Source organism: Hippocampus zosterae, chromosome 13, assembly GCF_025434085.1.
Source record: "Hippocampus zosterae strain Florida chromosome 13, ASM2543408v3, whole genome shotgun sequence".
NCBI classification, from domain to species: Eukaryota; Metazoa; Chordata; class Actinopteri; order Syngnathiformes; family Syngnathidae; genus Hippocampus; species Hippocampus zosterae.
Window position 1 is genome coordinate 4,111,651 of NC_067463.1, and position 24,275 is coordinate 4,135,925.

General features: G+C 44.4%; 1 protein-coding gene across 1 annotated transcript in view; it reads left to right on the forward strand.

Annotated features, from left to right (window-relative positions):
* Window positions 1-24,275, forward strand: part of nr3c2 (nuclear receptor subfamily 3, group C, member 2) — a 65,759-nt gene that overhangs the window by 23,952 nt on the left and 17,532 nt on the right. The window contains exon 3 of the mRNA XM_052083621.1: window positions 21,613-21,740. Coding sequence (XP_051939581.1) covers window positions 21,613-21,740 — 128 coding nt within the window. The remainder of the gene's footprint in view (window positions 1-21,612; window positions 21,741-24,275) is intronic.

Below are 24,275 nucleotides of genomic sequence, written 5' to 3' on the forward strand. Positions count from 1 at the left end.
ATCTCTACCCATAACTGGCTTCCTCTCCAAGTATTAAGCCGTCAGATGACAAGCGAGGGGACTAAAAGTGGGCTTTTGTTTCCAGATGGAGGTCTCAGATTTGCCTGGGACCTGCGGATCCACATGGGCTTACGTGAGCTTCATGACATTTTGTCAACAACAGCTGTGTCAATGCCAACATGCGGGCTTTTTCCACATTGCCGGGCTCCCACTTTATGTTTTTCATTCCACCCCACATCCAAACGCAAAATTTTGGTCTTCATTTGGCTGTTTGTTCATGAAACGCCAGCCCTAATTCAATGGCGGCAGAAAAATAATGAAGAGCCAAGATGAAGAAGCTAAAATGCGGCTTACGGACACTGGGAAAATGATAACGCACGTTGATGAGTGTGAATTGTCTCGGCTCAACATTTTCCACACATTTGCTATTGATTCCAGAAAGTGTCTTTTGCATTGAAAATCGACATTTACAGTCAAAAAAAAAAAAAAACGGACACATTTCAGTGCTGGGCGTACCATTAAATAACCTAATGAATTAGAACCGATGCTGTCATTACTTTACCATGAATGGTGCTTTGTCCTAAATAAAGATGTCGATTATATGATACCGCGAGTACAACTAGGAAGAATGTACACTTCGGAGAAACAGCCTCACTTGATGAAATTAAAGACTAGTCTGAACTCACTGGCCCCCAATTAGCTCCGATGCAAGCAAGCTGTAAAGACACATGGTGGAAATACATTTTTTTTTTGGGGGGGGGGGGTTGCATGATCTCGTATCTCATGGAATTTACACTATTTTTAGACGTTCTCGTGAGGAAAACCTGAGAGACAAAAACATGGAGTCGTCATCTCAAAGTTCCAATTTTGAAGCACCCAGGTAATGGACAACATGACCCCAAAATGGCCGCTTCAAAACAAAAAGGCAGACTTTTCTGTGGGTCGACTGATGATAGACATACCTACCAAATTTGATGTTCCAATGGGCAGTGTTTGATTGTGAGTCTTCAAACTTCACTGCCATGCGCCACTCCTACACCTCATTACAAATTCGCAGTTGAACAAATACACAAGAACAAGTTTCGTTCTGAACATGCCCTGAAAATGTAAAATTTGAATTAGCCATATCAGGCCAAAATGACAGATTTGTCGTGTGATTTCAGGCATGGTTCCTTTCAAGTTTTTGTGGGTCTTCTCATGATAGACAAGGCGACCAAATTTCATGTTGCTAAATCAAAGACACCTTTGGGAGCTTAATTTTCTTTTAATCCATTTTTAAATACCGGTAATCATTTTACCCCTCCTGAATGTTTTGAAGCTTAATGCTAACATAGACGAATCAAATTTTAAAGATGGACAAACAAAATTAGATAGATAGATAGTTATGGTGATTATAAACTTTGAAACAGCTGCTCCGATAATAAAAGTATGCTAATTTAACGCTAACATACAGCCAGCTGAAATAATGTATACACGCATCCGTGACAGGGAAACTTGCATCAATATTTTTAAGACCAATTTTATTCAGACCCACCAAAACGATCCTTTACCAATCTGCAAAGGTGAGCTTGCGTCCATCCTGTCATTCCTCCGCTTGGCGAACCGTCAAAGACGGCCAGCTTGAGCTTCTGCAACTTAACACAGAGTATGTCTTTTCTCCCTGCTACGGCCAAAGCGTTTCAAGTTTTAGAAGACGAAAGTGAGCCAAACGCAGGCGCCAAAAAAGAACCAATTGTTAGCCCGCCGTCCGGCCTCGAAAGCGCGGTCGCGTCGGGCGACTGTGCAGACAAACTTGGCAAGAAATGAGCTTGTAAGCGGGTTGTGCCAAAATCAATGCGACCAACTGATAGTTGTGTCCACCACGCTAGGCCTTATTTGTATAAAAAGCACGGAAAGTAAACACTGAATCTGCTTTTCAGATCTGTGCTGTTGCATCCATCTAACGCTTTATATTTATCACAATGTTACGTAAGCCAAAGTCAAGACCAACAGTACGTCCATCCGGACCAAATTTTGTTAATACTACACAAAGCCAAATAAATTGTTTGAACAAACAAACATTGACCCGGAAGTATCGCACAACATGAAAAAGGTGGGTTTGACTTTGCAACATATTTGGTTGGCTGGCTTGTCAAGAGCAGACCCACAAAAAATGTCTCAAGAACTCATTCATAGCCAAAAAGATATTAAAATCTGTGTATTCTCCATGAAGCGCTTATTTTAAGGTCATATAAAACAGGTCCGACAGATTTTTTTCCAATGGCTTCTAAAATAAAAAAAATAAACAAATTAATCGGAATCGAACCCGGCACCTCTGCACTGTTAGATCGATGCGCTAACCACTGGCCCACCAGGCCGCCTGTCAACATGTATAATTTTAAGCATATTTCTTTGACACAATTACTACTTTCCTTTTAGGAGGGCTTTGGTGCCATCTTGTGTCGTTTCACAAATAGCCAAAGCAGGGATTTGTTTCCACCCACCCCAAAAAAAACATGAATGGGTGTAATCGTAAATAGGTGAAAATTTCACTGTACTGGAAATGGTCCAACGCATGACTATAAAGACTGCTATTTAAAGTCGGCGTATTTTGTGTAAGAGTCATGTGGCGGAAAACGATTAGAAAGTGTCGCTTCAGAGATTCCTCGCCTTCATTACGGCTAATTGGATTGAGCGGGGGCCCACTCATTGGCCCACATTTATGCATTGACACCGTATTTAAGGCGCTTAATGTGAAAGGCACTGATATCACGGGACTGACATGTAAGCCTCAGAATCCAAGAGGATGTTGGAAGAGTTTTTCGAGGTGGGGTAAGAAGGGAAAGGCGAGCGGGGGCGGGTTAGCGCTGACATAATCTCAGTGACGCTAAAACAGAGTGACACGGAGCGCGGCGCCGACGTAGCATGTCGATCCCCGTGAGACATTTTCATCGACAGCCCCTCCACTCCTCGCAACCCATCGTCCTAACCTGACCAAAAAAAAAAAAGTTGGAAGGAAGATTGGAGGGAAGCAGGTTCTCTCGGCAAATATGCGCGACACGGCGACGTGCACGCGCTTGACCTAGAAAACGCTGCCTGTGCAGCTGCACTCACAGAGCAAGTCTGATTTTCATAATGCATACAGTGGAGTAAGTGTGTGAGCTACGGCATGAACGGCGTCACAAGATGCAAAGAATTAAAAGAGTGACACTTAAGAAAAAAAAATTGTTAATTGAATAACTGGCATTAGTGCTGGAAAGGTGAAAATAATGTCTTCTAAATTTGACACAACATGGTGTTATCCCTGGCGAGCCCAACCCTTGGCAAATTTGAATGGTTAAAAAAAAGAGCCAAGTAGTTTTAAAAAACTGGTTCTATCCGACTTTACAAACAAATTTCCTTAAGCTAGTTTTTCCGAAAAATGATGGTCAAATTTAGCTGTGATCTGTGTGACTTTAGAGTTGAATTTTTACTTGAGTGGTGGTATTTTCCTCCGAAATATCTGGCCACATTTGTAAGCTAAGATTTTATGTGACATAAAGGTAGGTGTATTTTTAGGGAAAAAAATTAATCAGCATTTCTCCTTTTAAGTTTTGTGTGACTTTGTAAAGCTGTTTTCACAACATTTTAGCCAAATTTAGCACTGATCTGTTATAACTTTTTAGATGTATATATATATCTATTTCATATAACATATTTATATACTTCTCTGTATGTACTGTTTGCTTCTGGGTGACATTTAGTTGGAATTTATGCTGTTTATCATCAATTATTGGGCAAGAAATAAAAAAGCCGAGTCATGCTAACGCTAGCAGTGGCCAGCATGGTGATTAGCAGTTTGTTTTCCAATATAGACCTAAACAAATCCATTATCAAAGGAAGTGAGATTCTAATCGTGATAAATCAGGCTTAATTGATGAGTTATCGTGGCATTTACACAATTTTTTACTCTGCAAAATAATGAAAATGAATCAGTGATAAATCGGTAAATAAAGCAAACAGTGCTTTCAGCCTTCCTCGTTAGCGTCAGCCGGCGCGTTTATCAGCGCGTCTGCACCCTTTTCAATAAAGCCCCGTGTTATATTTAGACACTTTATAACCCTACCTGTCTGTAAACAGGAAGCTGGGCAGATTACGGCCAACCATCTGGACATTAATACACAATGAGGAGCCAAAAGCGATTTTGCCGGTCACAGACCAGACTTGTTATTCATTTGCGTGGGACTCAGTGTGCAACCGGTGACACACATAACTTCCCAAACACCCCAAAAAGGCATTATTTGCAGATCTCGAGGATTTTTCTTTTCATCTTCAATCTTTTTTTTTTGGTCTCATGTTTGTTGACACATAGCACAGTAATCTCATTATGCTCACTAGGAGCCCATTGTGACATGTGGGATGACTTTGTTTTTAAAATCGCAAATGCTTCTTCTTGGTTAATTGGCAGTTCATGGCTCTTTAGTGTATACCGCCACCTACTGTACAGGAAGCGAGAGAGTTTCCATCGCTAGTCAATGGAAGCAACCTTGCTCAAATTCAATTCAGCACCACGAACCAAGACGTATCTTGAATCGAAATTATTTCACCAAGATTCAACAGAAAATCACAACCATGAAGGTTTCTATGCAAATAAATACGCATGCGTACAACAGACTCAAATCAAGATTGAAGATTTGTGTTGTCATAGCAAAGTCAAAGTGATGTCACCCGCTTCTGCCTCCTTAGCCAATCACAGCTGATCATCACAGTCCTCGCCCACACAGAGATCTTATTGAACACATGAGCACTCACTCTCACGTACATTTCGGTCATGTTTCTGTTAGTCGTCAGCAAAACGGGCGTTCCTTCAGTGACCCGGTTAGCGCTGACAGACGAAAACCCGCTTCCGTCAGTGCTGAGTCCACCATTTTTATTTATTTATTTAAGTAACCCCATTCGTCAGCAAAATGGGCGTCCGCCAGTGACGAACTATCAGAACTGTACTGACGTCATGCTCACCTCTGAGAAATTTGTATCCTAAATAGTGAGTGTGGACTGTTTATCTGCCTTTTTTGTCCCCTGGGTCTCATTTCTCCCAAGAGGGGTCTCTGGACCCAAAAACATTCAAGAACGGCCGTAGTACGGGAAGGCAAAGTCGACACTTGCCTGCTGTGTTATTGACGTAGCCGATGGCCTACACAAGCGCAAGTCAAGATGGCTGTTTGAAATTTTACCGTGATGAATTGAACTGGACTCGCTTGGTGGAAACATGGCTGCGAGCTTATTGGCACACAAGTTGCGCACGACTTTCAGATTGCCTGGGAAAAAGTTTTTGTAAATGGATACAGATGCAGATTTGACTGACAGCTGAGCCCTTTCAACCGCGATGCGTTTTAAGCCGTCGGTTCATCTCAGCGCGTATGGATTTGTTTAACGCCGCGCCACTATCGCTGTTTGGCAAGCACGTCACCCTCGAGCAAATGGCTTTAATCGGAACGGGAATAAGTATTCCATATTGCTCAGCAGGGTGCAAACGCGGCAGTCGGACGTGACGCTGACAGCGAAGGAATGTCGGGGAAAAGACGTGGAGGTGTGGAAAGGCCCCAGGCTGAGGGAACACGAGCGATGACAGAAAGACCACCGGCAAAGTCCGTCTTCGGAATTTTACATTTGACCTTTAAATGTGTAATTTTGTCGGGAATTGGAGCAAGTAAGCATTGCAGACAAATGGAGCCCCCCCCAAAAAAAATCTTACAAGAGCGTTTGCAGTCAGCTAAGAATTTGTGCAACTTAAAACCACATTTTTGTTTGGTTTATTTTTAATATGAAGCTCAAATTTCAAAGATTTTGAGTGACATTAGAGGAGTCGCTTTTGAAATTTTATCCTGAATTTGGAAGTTTGAATTCTGCAGTTCTGCGCTACTTCAAATTATTCATTCATTCATCTTCCGAGCCGCTTGATCCTCACTAGGCTCGTGGGGGATGCTGGAGCCTATCCCAGTAGGCGGGGGACACCCTGAATCGGTTGCCAGCCAATCGCAGGGCACACAGAAACGAACAAACATTCGCACTCACACTCACACCTAGGGACAATTTAGAGTGTTCAATCAGCCTGCCATTCATGTTTTTGGAATGTGGGAGGAAACCGGAGCACCCGGAGAAAACCCACGCAGGGGAGAACATGCAAACTCCACACAGGGAGGCCGGAGCTGGAATCGAACCCGGTACCTCTGCACTGTGAAGCCGACGTGCTAACCACTGGATTATCGGGCCGCCCTACTTCAAATTAAATTTTTGTAAAACCCAAGTCTTACTTTCCAACACAAAGGTTTTGGGTGACTTTAAAGGCAACATTTTTTACACACGCACACACACTTCAGTGCGGCACCGATTTAGGTCAGATTCCAAAGTTTAAACTTGTAAGATTTTAGGTGCCTTTATAGGCGTATTTTACTTCAGGCCAAACCAACTTAAAATAGGCATTTTTCACAAAAAAAATAAAATAAAATAAACCTTAAAAAAAAATTAAATAGCTGCATTTTTCCCTTCTTAAGTTTATTTATTTATTTTATTTGTGCAAATTGACAAAATGACAAATTGATCTGTTCAAATCACAATTTGTCTGATTTTAGATTTTAACATTTTGACACACAATTTTCACACGTCTCATGCAAAGAAGTCACGATGGTGCGCACATGAGAGAGAGAGAGAGAGAGAGAGAGAGAGAGACAGAGAGAGAGAGAGGGGGGGGGAGCAGAGCAGTCGGGGGGGGGCAGAGGAAACAGAGGAATGACTCTACAGTCTTCCTCTCCCTTGGAAACATGCTGAAATTGCCAGCTCCGGCCGAGAGCTGTGTTTGAACGCCGTCTTTGTGGCAAAGCCTGATTTTATCATTCATTAAAATAAGGGCGGAGCCGAGGGGTTGAATGACAAGTTTGTGGCAAAAAGCTTCATACATGAGCGTCCGTGCCGGCGAAACACGAGTCAACACGTGACTGCAGCGGCCTCGGGCGAGAGGCCAAGGACGCTGGTGTCAGATGACGGCGGGCGCCTAACGTTGCATTTCCAACGCGCTCCGCTTCCATTGGGGCTTTTGCGAGTAGCCTTACGGGCTAGTATGGCGCAAATGCTAATTCCGGCCCAAAAGCAACATACGGAAAGCTTGAAAAGATCTTTTTGAACCATGACACCACGAGCGATCTCCAAAATGTGCCGCACGCTGCTAATCAAATCCTAACAGGCCTCATTTGGCCAAAGCAAAATAATGGCGAAAACAAGGTACACAAATGGCTTCAATGATGATTTTGTGTGCTTCCTACCGGCTGTAGTTTGAATAGGGGACATTTAAATGAGGCCTGAACATAATTTTTAGGACGATACATTTTCACAGAAACAATCACGATAAACAATAGTGGCTGCTGATATTATATTAGAGCATAATTATACAAGTGTGGTAAACTGCCGTCCATCGCGCGGGTCACGTTTTATAGCAATAAGTGAAATCCAGGATTTGGTCATATCCTTTCTAAATACTCGCTAGGCATGTTTTTTTTTTGAGTATTTATGGGAATTTTATTTCAACCCTTTCATGCACCCCATAACCTGATAACATGGCAAGCTGTCCACTGTTGTAACCGCTGTCCCCAAAAGGCTTAAAGGTCTTGAAACACACTTAAAAATAACATTGACTATATGGATAAAGCATAAGAGCAAAATCCGTTTTTCCACCCCCCAAACTAAAGAAATGTACCTCATAATATTCATCAATAATCATGGCCAAAGACGTGCAATTAAAAGAAAAACTGCTGTTGCTTTTGAGACAAGCAATACTCTCTTTTGAATCTCTTCTGAGGCTCACACTTCCTGTTCTCTCTTCCTCTTTCAGGTTTACACTGCTATGCACAATGCTGTTCCGCCACCGAGTGGTCGATACTGGAATAACACCCCCCAAATAGAGACCAACAATGTGTTCCAGCCGGACTAAAAAATTTGACCAAGTCAAAATTATCCACCGTCCACTAAAAATGCAAAATATTTATTTATGTGTAAATATAGTGATGATTCTTTGCAGTGCGGACGGTAGCAGCTAATAGCGAGCCGCAAGAACCCTTTGTAATGATCATGGTGGAACGTGACTGGAACTTCTTAATGCTTTATCAAGCGGCCTGAAAATGCCCCAAAAAGTTTGTGATGTCGTTCCTCGTGTCTCAAACCGGCCTCAACCGTCTCTGCCCGTGTGCATGAACTTTTACTGCTTTTTCAGTCGTGTCTTGACTTTGTCCTTCAATTCCACAATCCCCCGCAGACCTGCAGAAGGACTTGCGGGAAAGGGCGGCCGCACGCACCACTGCAAACGCTGCGCCTTATTAAATATGCATCTCAAAAATGTGCGGCGGCTCTCACTTGAGTCAAGGTTACTGACGTGACCCATGTTAGCTTGCTACCGTCTTGGCTTTCAATCGGGGTTGAAGCGAATCTTCAACTTTACGACCTCGCATCAGCGTTTCAGCCAGAAGTTGATTACATTTTTTTGTCCCCAATTTTTTTTTCACGGCTTCAGATCATTTGCTCGATTGCGAAATTTGGCCGTGATTATTTTTTGACACGGACTGTGAGTGCAGACTCTCATAGTTCTCACTTTACTTTAGTTACACAATTAACTTTTTTTTCTTTACCCTGCTCGTAGAAATAATCCATGTATAAATAAAAAAAACTAAACTAAATCTAAAACTAAAACAGATACAAATTGAATTAAAATGAAGCATTTTCATAGAATTAAATGCAAATGATTAAAAACGGCGCCAAAACTGAATTAAAACTAACTGAAAAAAAAAAAGAAATAAAAAGTAACTACAATGAAAAATCCAAAACGATCAGAACCCTGGTCGAAATTTAGTGATTTGATCTTTGGAGGTGATGTGTGAATTCATTTTGTGAGTTATTTCCTCAAAAATTTGGGATGAATTCTGCGGTTGTAACTTTTTGGTTTAGGACAACTTTGCACTTTTTTTTGTGTGTAAAACATTTGGTTGTTCAAACTTAACTGTATTTTGGGGGGTAACTTTCTCGATGGAACTTTTCGCTTTTCTGTGAAATTAAAGAGTGATTATTCCCACAATTTTGTAGAATTAGGTGGTAAAGAACACTGTGAAAACAATAATAATTAAAAAAAATTACGGTCAAATCTGGTGCTTTTTTTTGTGGCCGATAATAGATTTTATCGAGTCTTCGGTGTCGTTCACATTGCTGCAAAAAGTTTCGTGTGCAATTTAGTGTTCATCTTTTTTTGTTGTTGTTGTACCGTTTCGTAAAGACATGCTGCTCATTATGCACAGACAGCGGTTTTCCCTTTTTTGCGCTATTTTTTATTTTTTGGGGGGGTCAAAGCTAATAGCGTCATGTCCCTCAGCAGGTGCTGCATTGTTCATCTGTCGGCCATCTGGGCCTTTAATCCTGAAGAGGTGAGCAAACTGAATTTGAAAAAGGTCACTGCGCAGACACATTTAGTTTAACCACACCACACCACTCCTGCATGTGTGTGTGTGTGTGTGTGTTTGCCCTCCAACTTTCTTTCTTTTCCGAGTGCATGTTTTGCTAGCTTACTGGTTCGCAATCTTAGAGATGACCTTTTTATAAAAGTGATGTCAAGCTTTTTACAGTGAGAGGTCAGATGCTGAGCTGGCTAAAGTGTTGTGGCTGTAATCCCGTCATTCTGTTTTTATGCTCTCCCCCATATCAAAATGTCAATTTTGGATGTGATCCTCGAACGGACACGTTGAGGTTTCGTCATATAAACGTAAAATGTGACTCCAGAAGGTTTTGTGGAATGGTAATGCCCTCACCCAGTGGTGATTATCTCAAGACTGATAAGAATCAATCAAGCATCCAAACAACTTTCACGGGTCATTTTTACAAGTGATTTTTTTTTTTTTTGGAGGCAGATAAGCAGCTGGACAACACTAACTGCTGATAAATCTCAATGACACACACACACACACACACACACACACACACCAATGTAGTTGCAGCCCTAATATACTGTGAATGTATATATATATATTCATTCATTCATTCATCTTCCAATCCGCTTGATCCTCACTAGGGTCGCGGGGGGTGCTGGAGCCTATCCCAGCTGTCATCGGGCAGTAGGCGGGGGACACATGGGGGAAACATGTTTTTGGAATGTGGGAGGAAACCGGAGCACCTGGAGAAAACCCACGCAAGCCCGGGGAGAACATGCAAACTCCACACAGGGAGGCCGGAGCTGGAATCGAACCCGGTACCTCTGCGCTGTGAAGCCGACGTGCTAACCACTGGACTACCGGGCCGCCCTGTATATATATATATATATATATATATATATATATATATACACACAGACACACACACACACTGATTTTGTTGTGTGATTAATAAAGAATCAACTATATATATATATATATATATATATATATATATATTCATTCATCTTCCGAACCGCTTGATCCTCACTAGGGTCGCGGGGGGTGCTGGAGCCTATCCCAACTGTCTTCGGGCAGTAGGCGGGGGACACCCTGAATCGGTTGCCAGCCAATCGCAGGGCACACAGAAACAAACAACCATTCGCACTCACACTCACACTTAGGGACAATTTAGAGTGTTCAATCAGCCTGCCACGCATGTTTTTGGAATGTGGGAGGAAACCGGAGCACCCGGAGAAAACCCACGCAGGCCCGGGGAGAACATGCAAACTCCACACAGGGAGGCCGGAGCTGGAATCGAACCCGGCACCTCTGCACTGTGAAGCCGACGTGCTAACCACTGGGTTACCGGGCCGCCATATATATATATATATATATATATATATATATATATATATATATATATATATATATATATATATATATATATATATATATATATATATATATATATATATATATATATATATATATATATATATATATATATATATATATATATATATATAGATATATATATACATACATACATTCAGACCCCATCGGTGTTCTAGAAAATGGATGAATGGACAGATAAAACGATGCAAGATAACCACGTCCATCTCTGTCCCAGCACATATTTCAGAGTTGACTGCGCGCTGATGTGCCGTCAGTCGCTTCCCAGGCGCTGACGAGTGAGCACTTCTCGAGCGGACATGCAGAATGTGCAGTGGCGGTGTTAACCGCCTGGATGGGAGCCAGCTGCTCACAGCCCACTTCTTTTGGTCTTGGTGGGGGTTTTTTTTTCCCCCTGCGACTTCAGCCGGTCGCTCGGCTGTTAAGTGGACAAACAATAAACACCCATGACGCGGCTAACTTTAGCTGTCGTTTGGTCGTACAATGGGCTGAGTGTGTATGTTTGTGTTGGTGTGGAGCCCTCCCACTCGCACCCCCTAAGGTCTTCTCTCTCCACATGCCGGGATGCTAAATGACTGGTGGAAATGGAGGATGATGACATGTGACGGTGGCTGCACAGGCTCGCTGGCAACATGTGTCAGCTGACGTTAACCCACATTTGGCACAGGCCTCCCTCCACCGTCACATGGGAGACCGAAAGGTCGACGTCGGAAAGCGATGCTTTAAGCCGGGTTCACTTTTCCTTTGCCCATCAGCTCAGTTGACTTGCTTTTTGAGGTTGAGGTATCTGTCATCTGTATGGCCATTTTCTGTACTACTTGACCTCGTCTGGGTCACTGGTCAGCTCCAGCCTATTCCGGACTTTTGGCAAAAGAAGCGGGATACACCCTGGGGTGGTCACCAGTATGGCCGATATGGATGTTTTGAGGCCGATGACCATTTTGGTTGAACTGAATTAACCGATAACTGATGATTTCCCACATTTTCTGCATTCTAAGACGCATTGGAGCATAAGGCGCACCTTCAGTGAATGGCCTATTTTAAAACAGTTTTCATTTATCAGGCGCACCGCATTATAAGGCGCACAGAATAGAAGCTACAATAGTGGCTGCGGTTGCGTTATCCATCCACTAGATGGAGCGACGCCATAGGGAATACAATACAATACAGCTTGATTTATATCGAGCTTTCACAACCGCTGCAGCTCGAACAAAGCGCTTTACAGAACATTTCAAATACAGTCAGAGAAATCAGATTATTGATCCATATATAAGGCGCATGGGATTATAAGGCGCACTGTGGGCTTTGGAGAAAATTGAATGCTTTTAAGTGCGTCTTTTAGTGTGAAAAATAAGGGTCGATAATATGTCATAAAAATTCATTTTGCTCCTTTAATGCTTTCAACAATAGAGGGATGAAATACGGGCAGAACAATACTTTGTGCTTGCGTATTTTGAAAAATCTGCAAAATTGGGCCAACAAGGATTGAATGGGATTCTTTGAAAACAACCATCGGCAGCTTTTTTGACAATTTCATTTTTAGGAGTGGGGATGTTTGATAATGGCATTATCTTTGTCTTATATTATAAGGGTTTAAATTGTGGGGACGGGGGCGGGTGGATTTAGTCATTGCAAGGCTAATTGTTGCTAATGCTAAGTACAGAGAGCAGTCGATGACGAGTGTGTTTTTATGTGTGTCTGCCCAGGTCAGGGCTGAAAACCTTTCAGGATAATCTTCCTCTCCAGGGATTTGTCCCGCCGCGGACCTCTAAGCTCTTGGGAGGTCACCTGTTGCGTGAACCCAGTCGGCCATGCGCCGTGCAGTGGGAAGCGGCGTAAGCAATAAAGCAAGCTACACACCCGTTGGTTTTCATGAGTTGCCGACCGTCGGCAATTCATTTGGCTGCGATACCGAATGTGGAATCGTATATGTACAGCAAAGAGAGTCAGCCAGAATGACTGTTCACCACAAAAATGACATTTGTGGGTACCGAGGACGCTAAAAGCCGCCTCAGCCGCATCATTATACTGCGCATTGATACCTTGACTTACAAGTTTAATTCATGTCGTGACCAAGCTCAAATCAATATTCCTCATTGAAACAAATATACAAGCCTTTAATCCATTGGCCCTCTCCCCCCAAAACCACACCACTTTTTTGTTACATTGCTAGCAGGCTGCTACTACATCCTTTAGCTTCGCACTAGCAGGCTGCTCCTACATCCTTTAGCTTATCGTGTTCCCACCTCTCAAACTGCAGCTACACCATTTTGGTTTGCGTTTGTCCGGTTCCATCTCGGTCAGTGAGGTGGGCGGCTGGCGTCAAAATCAAAGTCTCAAGTTGATCCGTGCCGATCCAGCGCAGCTTTGAAGCTCTGCGTTCATGCTAGGTGTCTATTTAGGGAGATTTCGGCTGACGAGCAGGGATATTTGTCTTCTTATCATCAACATTCCGACAGGTGTTAATCATTTTCCCAGTTTGCATTGTTCCCGAGGAAACTGGGCCACCCTTCATCCAGCTGTTTGCGTCCGTTTTTAACGGGCAGCTAAAAACAGCCGCAGCGTGGCATCAATAGCGGATGAGTGGTGCATGTGAGCCGCCCGTGACGGGCCGAACTCTCGCGGCCGCCAATGAATGGCGATATTGTTTTAATTGAGGTTAAATTACCTCCGCAGCTCTGTTCTCACAACGCCTGTTAAAAGCTAGCTTAGAATATACATCCATCCATTTTCTCAACCGTTTATCTTCACAAGGATTGTGGGGGCGTGCTGGAGCCTATCCCAGCTGTCTTTGGGCTGTATGCGGGGGGCACCCTGAACTGGTTGTCAGCCAATCGCAGAGCACACAGAGACAAACAACCATCCGCGCTCACACTCACACCGCGGGACAATTTAGAGTGTTCAATTAGCCTGCCGTGCATGTTTTTAGAATGTGGGAGGAAACCGGAGTACCCGGAGAAAAACCGCGCAGGCACAGGGGGGAGAGCATGCAAACTCCACACAGGAAGGGCGGAGCCGGAATCGAACCCTGCGCCTCTGCACTGTGAGGCGGATGTGCTAACCATTCGCCCACTGTTCCGCCCAGCTTAACCCTTTCATGCACCCTGTCACCCCATAACATGATAAGCCGTCCACTGTAGTGTCCGCTGTCCCTGAAAGCGTTAAAATATCACCTCAGAAATCATATCCTTTTCGCTTGGGTCACACAGGAAAAGAGAATCAAACGTGCCAAAAGAGGCTGACAAATAAACTTGTTTCGTGATGAAAGCGTAGGATATGCTACTCGAGAAGCAAGAGAAATATGTTGGAGGCTGAATCAGTTCATGTTGACCCAACATTTGAGGACAACTAGGCTTCGACAGACAAGACGGCGCATGATTATGCTGCTTGCGCTCATGCTTTGTCAAACTACAAAGAAGAAAAAAAGGATCTTGGATGAAATTGGAAATTGTTTGTTGTCACTCAGAATGTGCCAAAGTCTGAAAACATACACACTTTTTTGGGGGTGTGTAAAGAAAGTGCACGGAATGCTACTTGCTGCCAAGAATGACAAAACTCAGGAAGAGGAAAAAAAATTATACAAAAAACAAAACAAAACAAAACAAGATACTGGACACAAAATGTGTCAATTCATCGCCAAAATAAGACAAAAACTGAGGAAATTGAGCTTCTTTGACTCACTGAAATCAGGAAGTAGACACACAATTACTGTTGGTGAGTTTGACCCTAAATTTGTCAAAATCGAAGTACAAAAGATACTTCAGGCCATGTCTTGACCATCTCGGGAGAAAAAGCAGAGCGGATGCAAAATTGGTTAATTTTGATCCAAACTGTGCCCAAATTTGTCATGATACAAAATTAGTTGGGCCAAAAAAAAGGTGCCTGAATGCTATTTGCTACCAAGATTGGGGAGGAAACATTTTTAAAATTGTGAACTTTGAGTCAACATTTGGCAAAGTGTGAGGACGTATCATCTTTTGTCAAGACATGACAAAAAAACATTGCTGCAAAATTTGTTAAGTGTGAACCAAAAATTTCCAAATACTATGGCAAAAATTATTGAGACAAGACAGCACATGATAAGCTGCGTGTTAGCCAAAAACTCGAGTGGGAATCACGATGAGTTCTATTTAATGAAGTGATTGAGGTTATGTTTTTATCAAGTACAATATTACCGTGTACGGTCATTACCGGTACGCATTAAAATACACGCGACGACAATTTTTGTTGTTTCTTTGGAGGCGGCTGGAACAGAAGTTTACGCAGTTATCCTTAAACATCGCTGTTCAAAATGCACTTCTAAGAAAGTATGAGCCAAAGCAGGTGTCGTTTTTATGTTACGCTTTCGCCGTCTGCTGAACGCAACTCATAAAATAACCTGTCATCGAACTTACTTTTAAAATCAAGTCATCGGTGATGTGACAAAGCGCACAAGTGCCGCCTGCAATCAGGAAGTCATGGACATCCAAGATGGCTTCCTGTGTCAACGTGCCCTTTGGCGCCCCCCACCGGCCCGAGGGACATCCGAGGAGTTTGCATTTTAATTTGAGACGGACTTGAAATGCAACATCAGGGACACCTTTCGTTTGTCGCGCCTCTGAAGCTTGTCGTTGGCCGCGGACTGAACCGGCTCCCTCGGGAGGCCTGGGCTCCGACTTTTTCTGTGTGTGTGTGCTTTTTGTTTACACTCAAAATAGCCTTGTCTTTCTACATCAGAGTGATCATCATGATTTTCTGTTTTGGGAAAGGTCACTCGGAGTGCGCATGCATAAATGTAGCAGGGAGGCCGGTCGGGTCACAACAATGACATCACGTCTCACTTAGCAAAGCTTTTCACGTGTTACGAGATTGCTTTAAATTTCGAGGGGACAGGGCGCAGTGTCCAGGCTGGTCCATCAATACTCTAAAATCCACCGAGGGATGTTTTTTTGTTTTTTATTACAATCCGTTGACCCATTAAAGTCATGTTAAAGTCCCATTTTCACATATTCTTGCTTTGAATGTAAATCGCGCTCGAGTGCGGGACAGTTTCCTAGCTGGTCCATCCTTGCAGACCGTTGGGAGAAATAGGCCGTTCTCTTTGTCGCAAACTTGCTTGACCTTCGACTTGAAGCATTCATGATGTTTTAAATCAGGCGTGCCAAACTCATTGTCGGCGCGGGCCGCATTTCCGTTTCACTTGGAAGGTCGTTATGACTGAAACCATATCAAGAAGTCAGGAATAACTGTTGATTCAACTATTGTTTAAGTTACTTTCTTGAGGGGTTTGGCAAAAAAGAAAATGCTTCGAATACGCCTCTTATTTATTACATATGAGAATTAAACATTTTGGTCGACATTTTAGAAGGGATCATGGAAGTTGACGTGTTTGAGCTACTTTCGCGGGCCACATCAAATGATGTGGCGGGCCAGATCTGGCCCCCGGGCCTTGAGTTTGACACATGTGCTTTAAATGTATCAATGATTGAATAGTGGGCGTGTCCAGGCCGCAGTAAATTCACAAGAGATGCCAACAAGAACCGGTTTACATTCTGTTGCTTTCATGCACCCTGGAACCTGATTACACGATAAGCTGTCCACTGTAGTAACCGCTGTCCCCGAAAGGCTTACATCTAAATATTGGCTTGTGTCCTGGCTAGCCCGGCAAAAATTTGGGAGTGAAAAAGATTCAGAGGCGCATATTTGATGCTTGCAATGAAAATATACAAATGAGGCAAAAGTCGGCGTCCACCTTGAGAGCGCAAGGAAGTTGCAAAGTCACAAAAGGGGAAGTCTCGCCTTTCCGTACGCCCGGGTGCCGCTCTGTCGGGCATGATGCCAGGGTCACCTTGGCGAGCGTAACCAAATCGCCGCTGGCTCTCGTACGCCCTCGCTCTCTCTTTCTCTCTCTCCCTTCCCCTCTGTCGAGTGGGGATCAGCCGAAATGTTTAGACTGTCTTATGTAAGCTCTTTCTCTCTCTCTCTCTCTCTCCCCCGTATAGTTTTGCTCCCTTCACGTTGCCAATATGCAAAGTCGAGGGCAATATAAATAGATTCTGAGAAGCTTGCATGTGCTCGGTTGTGTAAATATTACAGTAGTGCTACTGTAACGTCAAGGATGGGTGAAGGTAACCAGCACGTTTGCACCAAGCAGTATGAGTTCCTACCGACTGCTGTCAGGCTGATGAATAAAAAATAACAATCATAATAATGATAATAAGCAAATGATGTGAAGGAAAATTGTAAATAGTACTGCGATTTATCCATTTGTGGTCATATTGTATTTAATTGAAAGATGTTTGTTGTTGTTTTTTTCTCTTTCTCCTTTCTTCTTTCTACATACATTCTTGCTGCTGGAGGCTGTAAATTTCCCCAGTGTGGGACGAATAAAGGATATCTTATCTTATCTTATCTTCTCTTCTATTATCTTATCTTATCTTATGAGGGGGAAGGAACAACAGAATAAGAGCTGGGGGGGGGGGGTTCTCCTCCAAAAATGGCAACCGATTTGTCTATGAAAGAATAAATACAATTGCAATTGGCTGGCAACCAGTCCAGGGTGTACGCCGCCTCGCACCCAAAGTCAGTCGGGAAAGACTGCAGATAAACCCTGAAGAGGATATACAGAGGATGGATGGTTGGACTTGAAGGAATAAATAAGAGCAGGAAGGAAAAAATGCAGGAAGGAAGGACGGAAATACATAAGGAAAGAAAGGAAATAAAAAGGAAGGAAGAATGAAAGAATGAAATGAAGAAGAAAGAAAGTGGAGGGAGGAAGAAAGAAAATTAAACTAAGAAGACTCCAAATAAAATCTGCTGTTTTTGTTGAATTATTATGTTTTTTTTCCCTTGCAAAACTTTTTCCTTGATTAAAAAAAAAAAAAGAAAAAAAAAACAAGCCCGAAACTAAACCAGCAACCATCCGCAGCCCGATAAGGCAGTTCCTACACTCAGCAAAGTCTACCCGTCATTTTGTATCGTGGATAGAGTAGCACAGGGAAATAAAAAAACAAAAACAAGCCCCCACGCCCATCCACAACCCGACAAGGCAGCTTCTACAGCCATGTTGTCAGGCCCGAAGTGACTCAACTGTCCGTGATAGGAGCGCCTTTGACTGCAAGATGTGATGAATCACTGGTGGGACTTCCCTGCTGCAAGCCCATTTTTTTTCTTTTTCCTCCTCTCAGCGCGCAGATGACTTGAGGAAAAGCTCGAGGAGAAGACACGGCCCAAAACATCTCTGTGTTACACTGGGCCTTTTTGGTTCTATTATTATCCTGCGTGGAAAGCAGCCTCCGCCGGTCGGTCTGAGAAACGGCAGAAAACTGGGGGCCTTGTGTACTCGCGCCGGTCGGGGGAAATAAACATCAGCTCCACCAGTTAGATCTCTTTGTGTGTTCTCTTTAAGAGATGAAAGGACGCAGAAAACAATGAAGCGGTAGCTCTGGGCTTTCTGCGCGGAAGGAAGAAAAATAAAGCGAAGGGGGGAGAAGGGGGAAAAAAAAGGAAGCGGCGGGGCGAAGAATGAGACTTTTTTTTTTAATCTGTTGTCGGCCGTCGGAAATGGAGATGAGACGTGACGAGGGTCGGGGGACAGGAAGATCGTGGTCCGAGTTCACAACACCGCAGGGCGTTTCGGTCGTACGCGAGATGATGAAGGGTAGGGGATATATATATATATATATATATTTTTAGAGAGAAGTCGCGGGGCACCGGTTAGCAGCTCGGCCTTCCGGTTTTGTGGTCCCGAGATTTGAATCTCCGATCTTCACCGCTGTGGCCGTTTCTGCCGTGTGCGCTATGTGCAGCAGGAAAAAAAAATAAATAAATGAGCAAAGACTCAAATAAATAAATAATGCGTTATTTGCGGCCCTTTATGGATGGATTTACCCCTGTAGGAGCGATGCAAGAAGGGTCGCAGAATTGGATAAATGGAATCGGGGGAGCAGATATCACACGACAATATTTTGCTTCCTTGAGGACATAAAAGTGTCTCGAGTTGAGGCTAGCTAGCTCATTAGCCTGCGGACCAGGGACCGCGGTTGTCGTTGTCGTCCAATAACTCAGCGACTCACTCACTTTTGTGTTGTGTGTGGGTCTACAATCGACATAATATAGAGGGTCTCGTGGGCTAGCGGGCTAGCTCGCTAGCTAGCGAGCGGACCGCTGGCCAGGTTGTCTGAAATGGCAGCGCTCCATACTTGAATAGCGAGTGAAATGGTAAAAAGGAGCTTTCAACAATTCAGTACGAAATTGTTCTGTCTTTGCAGAATTTTTTCAGAATTTTACAGTTAAGTTCTATTAGCCTAAAAAGACAAAAGCAAATGTGTACCATCCCCAAAATAACATGTTCAACAGACGAGTACATTACCAGTGCCTCCGAAAAAAAACAGCAATAGACACAAATAAGTGGAAGCGCCAAACTCATTTGAGCTGCGTGCTTACCCCAAATATAGGCTAATGTCCAGGCTTTGATGGTTGGGTGGTGGACGGGGGAATTAATTCTATCTAACGCTAGCAGTACCTGGGATCATTTTTTGTTTGTTTGTTTGTTTTGTTTGTTTATGAATCCTCCCTTATCCTGCCCTGTTTATATCATTTGGATCAATTTCAATTCCAGCAACAACGATGCACCAGCTGCCTAGTCAGGTAGCGGCTGGTGTTTAGTTTGGGTCTTTTTTTTTTGTTGGTTTTCTTTTTTAATTTTTGTGTGCATAGTCACTGCAGCCTTGCCTGTCAACTCTGCTTGCGTAAGCGCGCAGTGAGTGACCTATATACCCCTCTAGGGGAGAGAAAGTCACCTTGCTCATGGACCGGCAGGCTGGCTGGCTCACTCTTAATGTGAGTCAGGACGCACGTGTTTTGTGTGTGTGTGTGCTTTTATTTTTTTTGTTAGTCTTTCGTCACAGTACAGAGCGATTGGTTGCGATGTCAACGCCCGCAAGGGTTTGATAAGGCCCGGCGTATGTTCGCATGTGTGTTCTGTAGATTAACATGCTGAAAAACATGGCTGGCCATGGATTGGATTTACACACACACACACACACACACACACACACACACACACACACACACACGCACATTAGGGGAAATGACACGGCCCAGTCCCAGAGAGTCAGACAAACACCTCACCAGAGACTCCTCTAAGCGTCCTAACAAATTGAATGTGTGTGTAGATGGACGAGGGGGAATTAGATCAGCGCTCCTGATTGCATCCGAGTGCGCCGCCGACGCCGGGGCCCTTCCCAGCTTGGAGGAAATGTGAGCGAGACAGGGAGAGAGGGAGAGAGAGAGAGCGAGAGAGAGCGAGAGGTTGGCAGCTGCCTTGATGAAGGATGGAAGGAGAATGTTAACCAGACAATCACCTTGCATCTCATTGATTTAGATGGCAGAGAGGCAATTAGTGGAGAAAAGAAGAGGGAAGCTGAGGCCACTTTGGATGTTTTGATACAAGCTGTTCTCACCGTGTACCCATCTACATGCGTGTGCGCCCGCACGAGATGCGCGTGAGGGTTATTTGATTTCTATATAGGGCACTAGGCAAAATGCTTGAAAAAAAAGAAAATGACTGACTGTATTTTTTTTCCTGGAGCACGAACAAACTTTAAAATGAACCCTTAAAAAAAAAATAAATAAATAAAAATGAAATAACCACAAGCTGCTTCAAAGGGAAGCGGACGGTGTCCAGTTCACCTGTAAGGTCTACTTTCATAAACACTAAAGCACGGGCGTCAAACTCAAGGCCCCAGGGTCCAGATCTGGCCTCTACCAAAATATATATATTTTTATATTATTTTATTATAATAAATAAGAGACATATTGTAAGCATTTTCTTATAACCAAACCCCTCATTACAGTAACTTAAACAATAGTTAAGTTTCAATAAACCATCATTGACTTTTTAAATTTGGTTTCGGTCAAAAAGGCTCGCCGAGGAAAACGGTAATTGAAATATGGCGCACGACAAAAATGAGTTTGACACCTCTGCACGAAAGAGAGATTGATCTGTTGTTGTTTTTTTTTAGGGGGGGGGGCCAACAACTAACCAATTTTTGGAGACCATATCAGCAAATTTTAATCAGAAATGGCTTAGTGTCACAAACTGTAGTTTTGACGCTTTTTTTTTTCTTAGCGGATCAAGCATTTTGAGATATTTTTGAGTATTTCGAAGTCGGACCTATGAAAGCTTGCGATGAGGCCAAGTAATAATGATCTTCAAGCTGTCGAGTCGGTTGTTGTTTAGTTGGACCGTTTGTTTGTTTTTTTTTTTTTTTTGGTGCAGTCACTGCAGTCTGGCATGCAATAGAAGGGAAAAGTGCTCTGTCAAATCTGCTGCACTTGAAATTTGACCATTGAGGGGGGGAGAGGGGGAATCGAGAATCGGAAACATACCCTTTTGGACTTCTGTTGGCTGGGGGCAACATCGGGCCACCTGAACCTGCCTTGTGTTTTGGCCTTGTTCGAAAAGTCAGAGATCACTTCAACAAATGCTGTCACATGTTAAATACGATCGCTTTGTCAAGCTACTTCAGGTCAAGCAATAATATGTGCTGCTTGGTCAGGGTAGCGTCCGGTCGATGGTGTTACGTTTGCAATTTTCGGGGGCCGGCACATTCATTTAGCTTTTATAAACACAGGGTGAATGGTTCAGAGAGCCGAAACTGCCCGGCCGGTTAGCGATGGCTAACATGGGAAGCAACTCTCAGCAAAATCTGCCTGTTTGGGTAGCGGTTGGTGTTTATTACGGGGATTTGGAACGTGACACAAATGCTGTAGGTGCCTCAGCGATGCCTCACATGTTTGTTTTGTGTCCTTGCAGCTCGCCGCTCAGGCAACCTTCCTCGACGGCCAAGGTGTGCCTAGTGTGCGGGGACGAAGCGTCGGGCTGCCATTACGGCGTGGTGACGTGTGGCAGCTGCAAGGTCTTCTTCAAAAGAGCTGTAGAAGGTAAGACACCCAACTTGTACTATCCAGAAAAAGCGGGTGCATTAACTTTGTCGGGTTGTTGAAAGACGGGAGAGGCAAAACTGAACAGAAAGTCGGCCATTTTGGCCAGGGCGAATTCTATGAAAAACGAGCTGAAAGGAAAAAAAAAAATCAACAAACTCCAGACGCAAGTTTCATGGAGCGATTCGAAAATGGGTGCACGTCTAACATCATTTCAGGCCCTCATGAATTTTGTGTGTAATTCCACCGTCAGCCACTAAATGGCGGGCCACACAAAATGATATGGCAGGCCAGATCTGGCCCCCGGGCCTTGAGTTTATTTGTTTATTTTGCTTACATCATCTAATGTAGACAATAAAATTAATATAAAACAATTTAAAGTAACCGCCGTCAAAAAGGGGGGGGGGAGAGGGCAGGTTTAATTGGTTCGCTTCAGGGGTTATTTTTTTACATTTGCTGAATGAAAACCAGACCGAGTGGTGCAGTCAGCCGCCTCGACGCGCCTCCGGGTGCTCTGCTGACAATTTCAACAAGAGCCATCACGCACTTTCCAAATCAAATGCCGAGTTTAGGCCGGCTATGTTAACACACCGTCGCTAGGGAGACCGACCGAACGTCCTTCGCCTCACGTTGTCTCGTCCGTCCTAAAATAACATCAACAAAAGGATCGCTCGGAGTTTCTCGACGCCGCAAACACCTGCCGCCGCGGCACAATGAGGGCAGCCCGTGACGCCGCCAAGGTTGCCGGGCAATCGCAACTCGGCTGACCCCCCCCACTCCCGTCATCTCCGCTCCAAAGTGTAAAAGAGAGAGGAAGGGACGCAACGAGGCGAGGAGAGACAGAGGACGGCGATGCAGCGGGGAGGAAGGACAAAGAAAAAGTCAGACAGATAACGAGACGGGGGGAATTGAGAGGGATGGGAAGCCATGCGTCAGCAACGTGACCCCCCCCTCCCCCTCCTTCGTCCCCGCCTACCCTTTTTTTATTGCACAATTTCCTTCTCTGAGTGGGCAATGGAGAGGAACAGCAGAGAGCGGGCATCCGTACAAGGGGAAAAGAGAAGAAGAGCTCAATCCTCATTCAGATTTCTTTCGGCATTTCCTGCCTAAAGGGACCGCCAACGTTTGGGCTGCTAACTGGCTCATTGCTGCAAAAGTAATTAGCATTCAAGGCTTGGAAACCAAGCGACAGTGGAGGGTAAAACGACAAAAGCGGTGCTCATTCTTGTCGTTTGGGTAAACTGGATAATCGAAATAATCATCAAACTTTAACGCCACATGCGAGAGTTTGGTTTTTCCCGACTGGGGCCAAATGGGAGCGTGCTTTCGCTTTCTCCTGATTGGCTGACAGATTTACTGCTTTTCAAGATAGCATAACAGGCAGAACCAGTCGCTAAAAATCTAGTATATGTGGTACACATCTTTTACAACATTCATGCATATTTCCCCGTTGCAAAAGCTGGACGAAGTGGCTGGGGGAGGGACACTTGTGGGATTACGTGCCCGTGATGCTACGCCAGCAACCCGACCGGACCCGGACTCCGGATAAGCAGAATTAAATTCACAGATGGATGGAGTCCATCAATGCATGAGCTGCTTCAACCTAAAATGGCTGACTTCCGATTGGAATTTAGGCTGAATAAATTTCAAACGCCGCCGCCCGCCTTCCCACCCCCGCCCTTCAAAACCTCCACTGGCTCCCCGTTCCCCAGCACATTCAATTTAAACCCTTCACGATCAGTCCCCCTCCTCCTCCCTCTCCGACCGTCTCCACCCATACACTCCTTCCCGCACCCTTCGCTGCTGAATGCAAACCTTCTTGCCGTCCCCGTAACGATTGAGCATTCTCAAAACTCTCGACCTCAACACATCCACAACTGTACTTTTCTTTTATGACTTATCATTATTAAAGTCACGCCGTCGCTAACGAACGGCGTAAGCGGCCAAGCGCTCTTCTGTTGAACTTTATTTTTAAATACGGAACAGCTGCGCTTGATAAACAGCTCCATGCGCCCCGGCGCATCGGCGTAGGGACGCCAGCGCAGTATTCACGTCATCAGCGGCTTGGCGCTGCGTAATAATATTCCCCTTTTAGCTCGCCTTTGCCAGTCACTCTCATTGAAGCGCAAAGATTTACGGACGGTAGCAACTCGCCGCCTTGCTCAAAAACGACGGTGCTTGCCAGTGCGCTTACGTCTCGCACTGGCGAAAAAGAGAGGTCAGGCGAGGACGCCGGCTTGCGCTGTCGGGGCGTCCAAGCGCTTTTTGTTTTTTTTTCCAGCTCGGGACGGGGCCTCCCACAGAACTGACTGGCTCAGGTTGTGTGTGTGTGTGTGTGTGTGTGAGGGTGGGGGGTTATGTAACAACAGCTGGAGCGCAGCCACCTCGCCAACACGTCTAGCAACATACAAGTCGTAATCGCAAAGGCTCCAGAAGTTCTCAGACGCGTGCTCAGACAAGTATGTGTGTGTGTGTGTGTGTGTGTGTGTGTGTGTGTGAGTGCAGGAGTAACACTACTGTAAGTGTGCGTGTGAC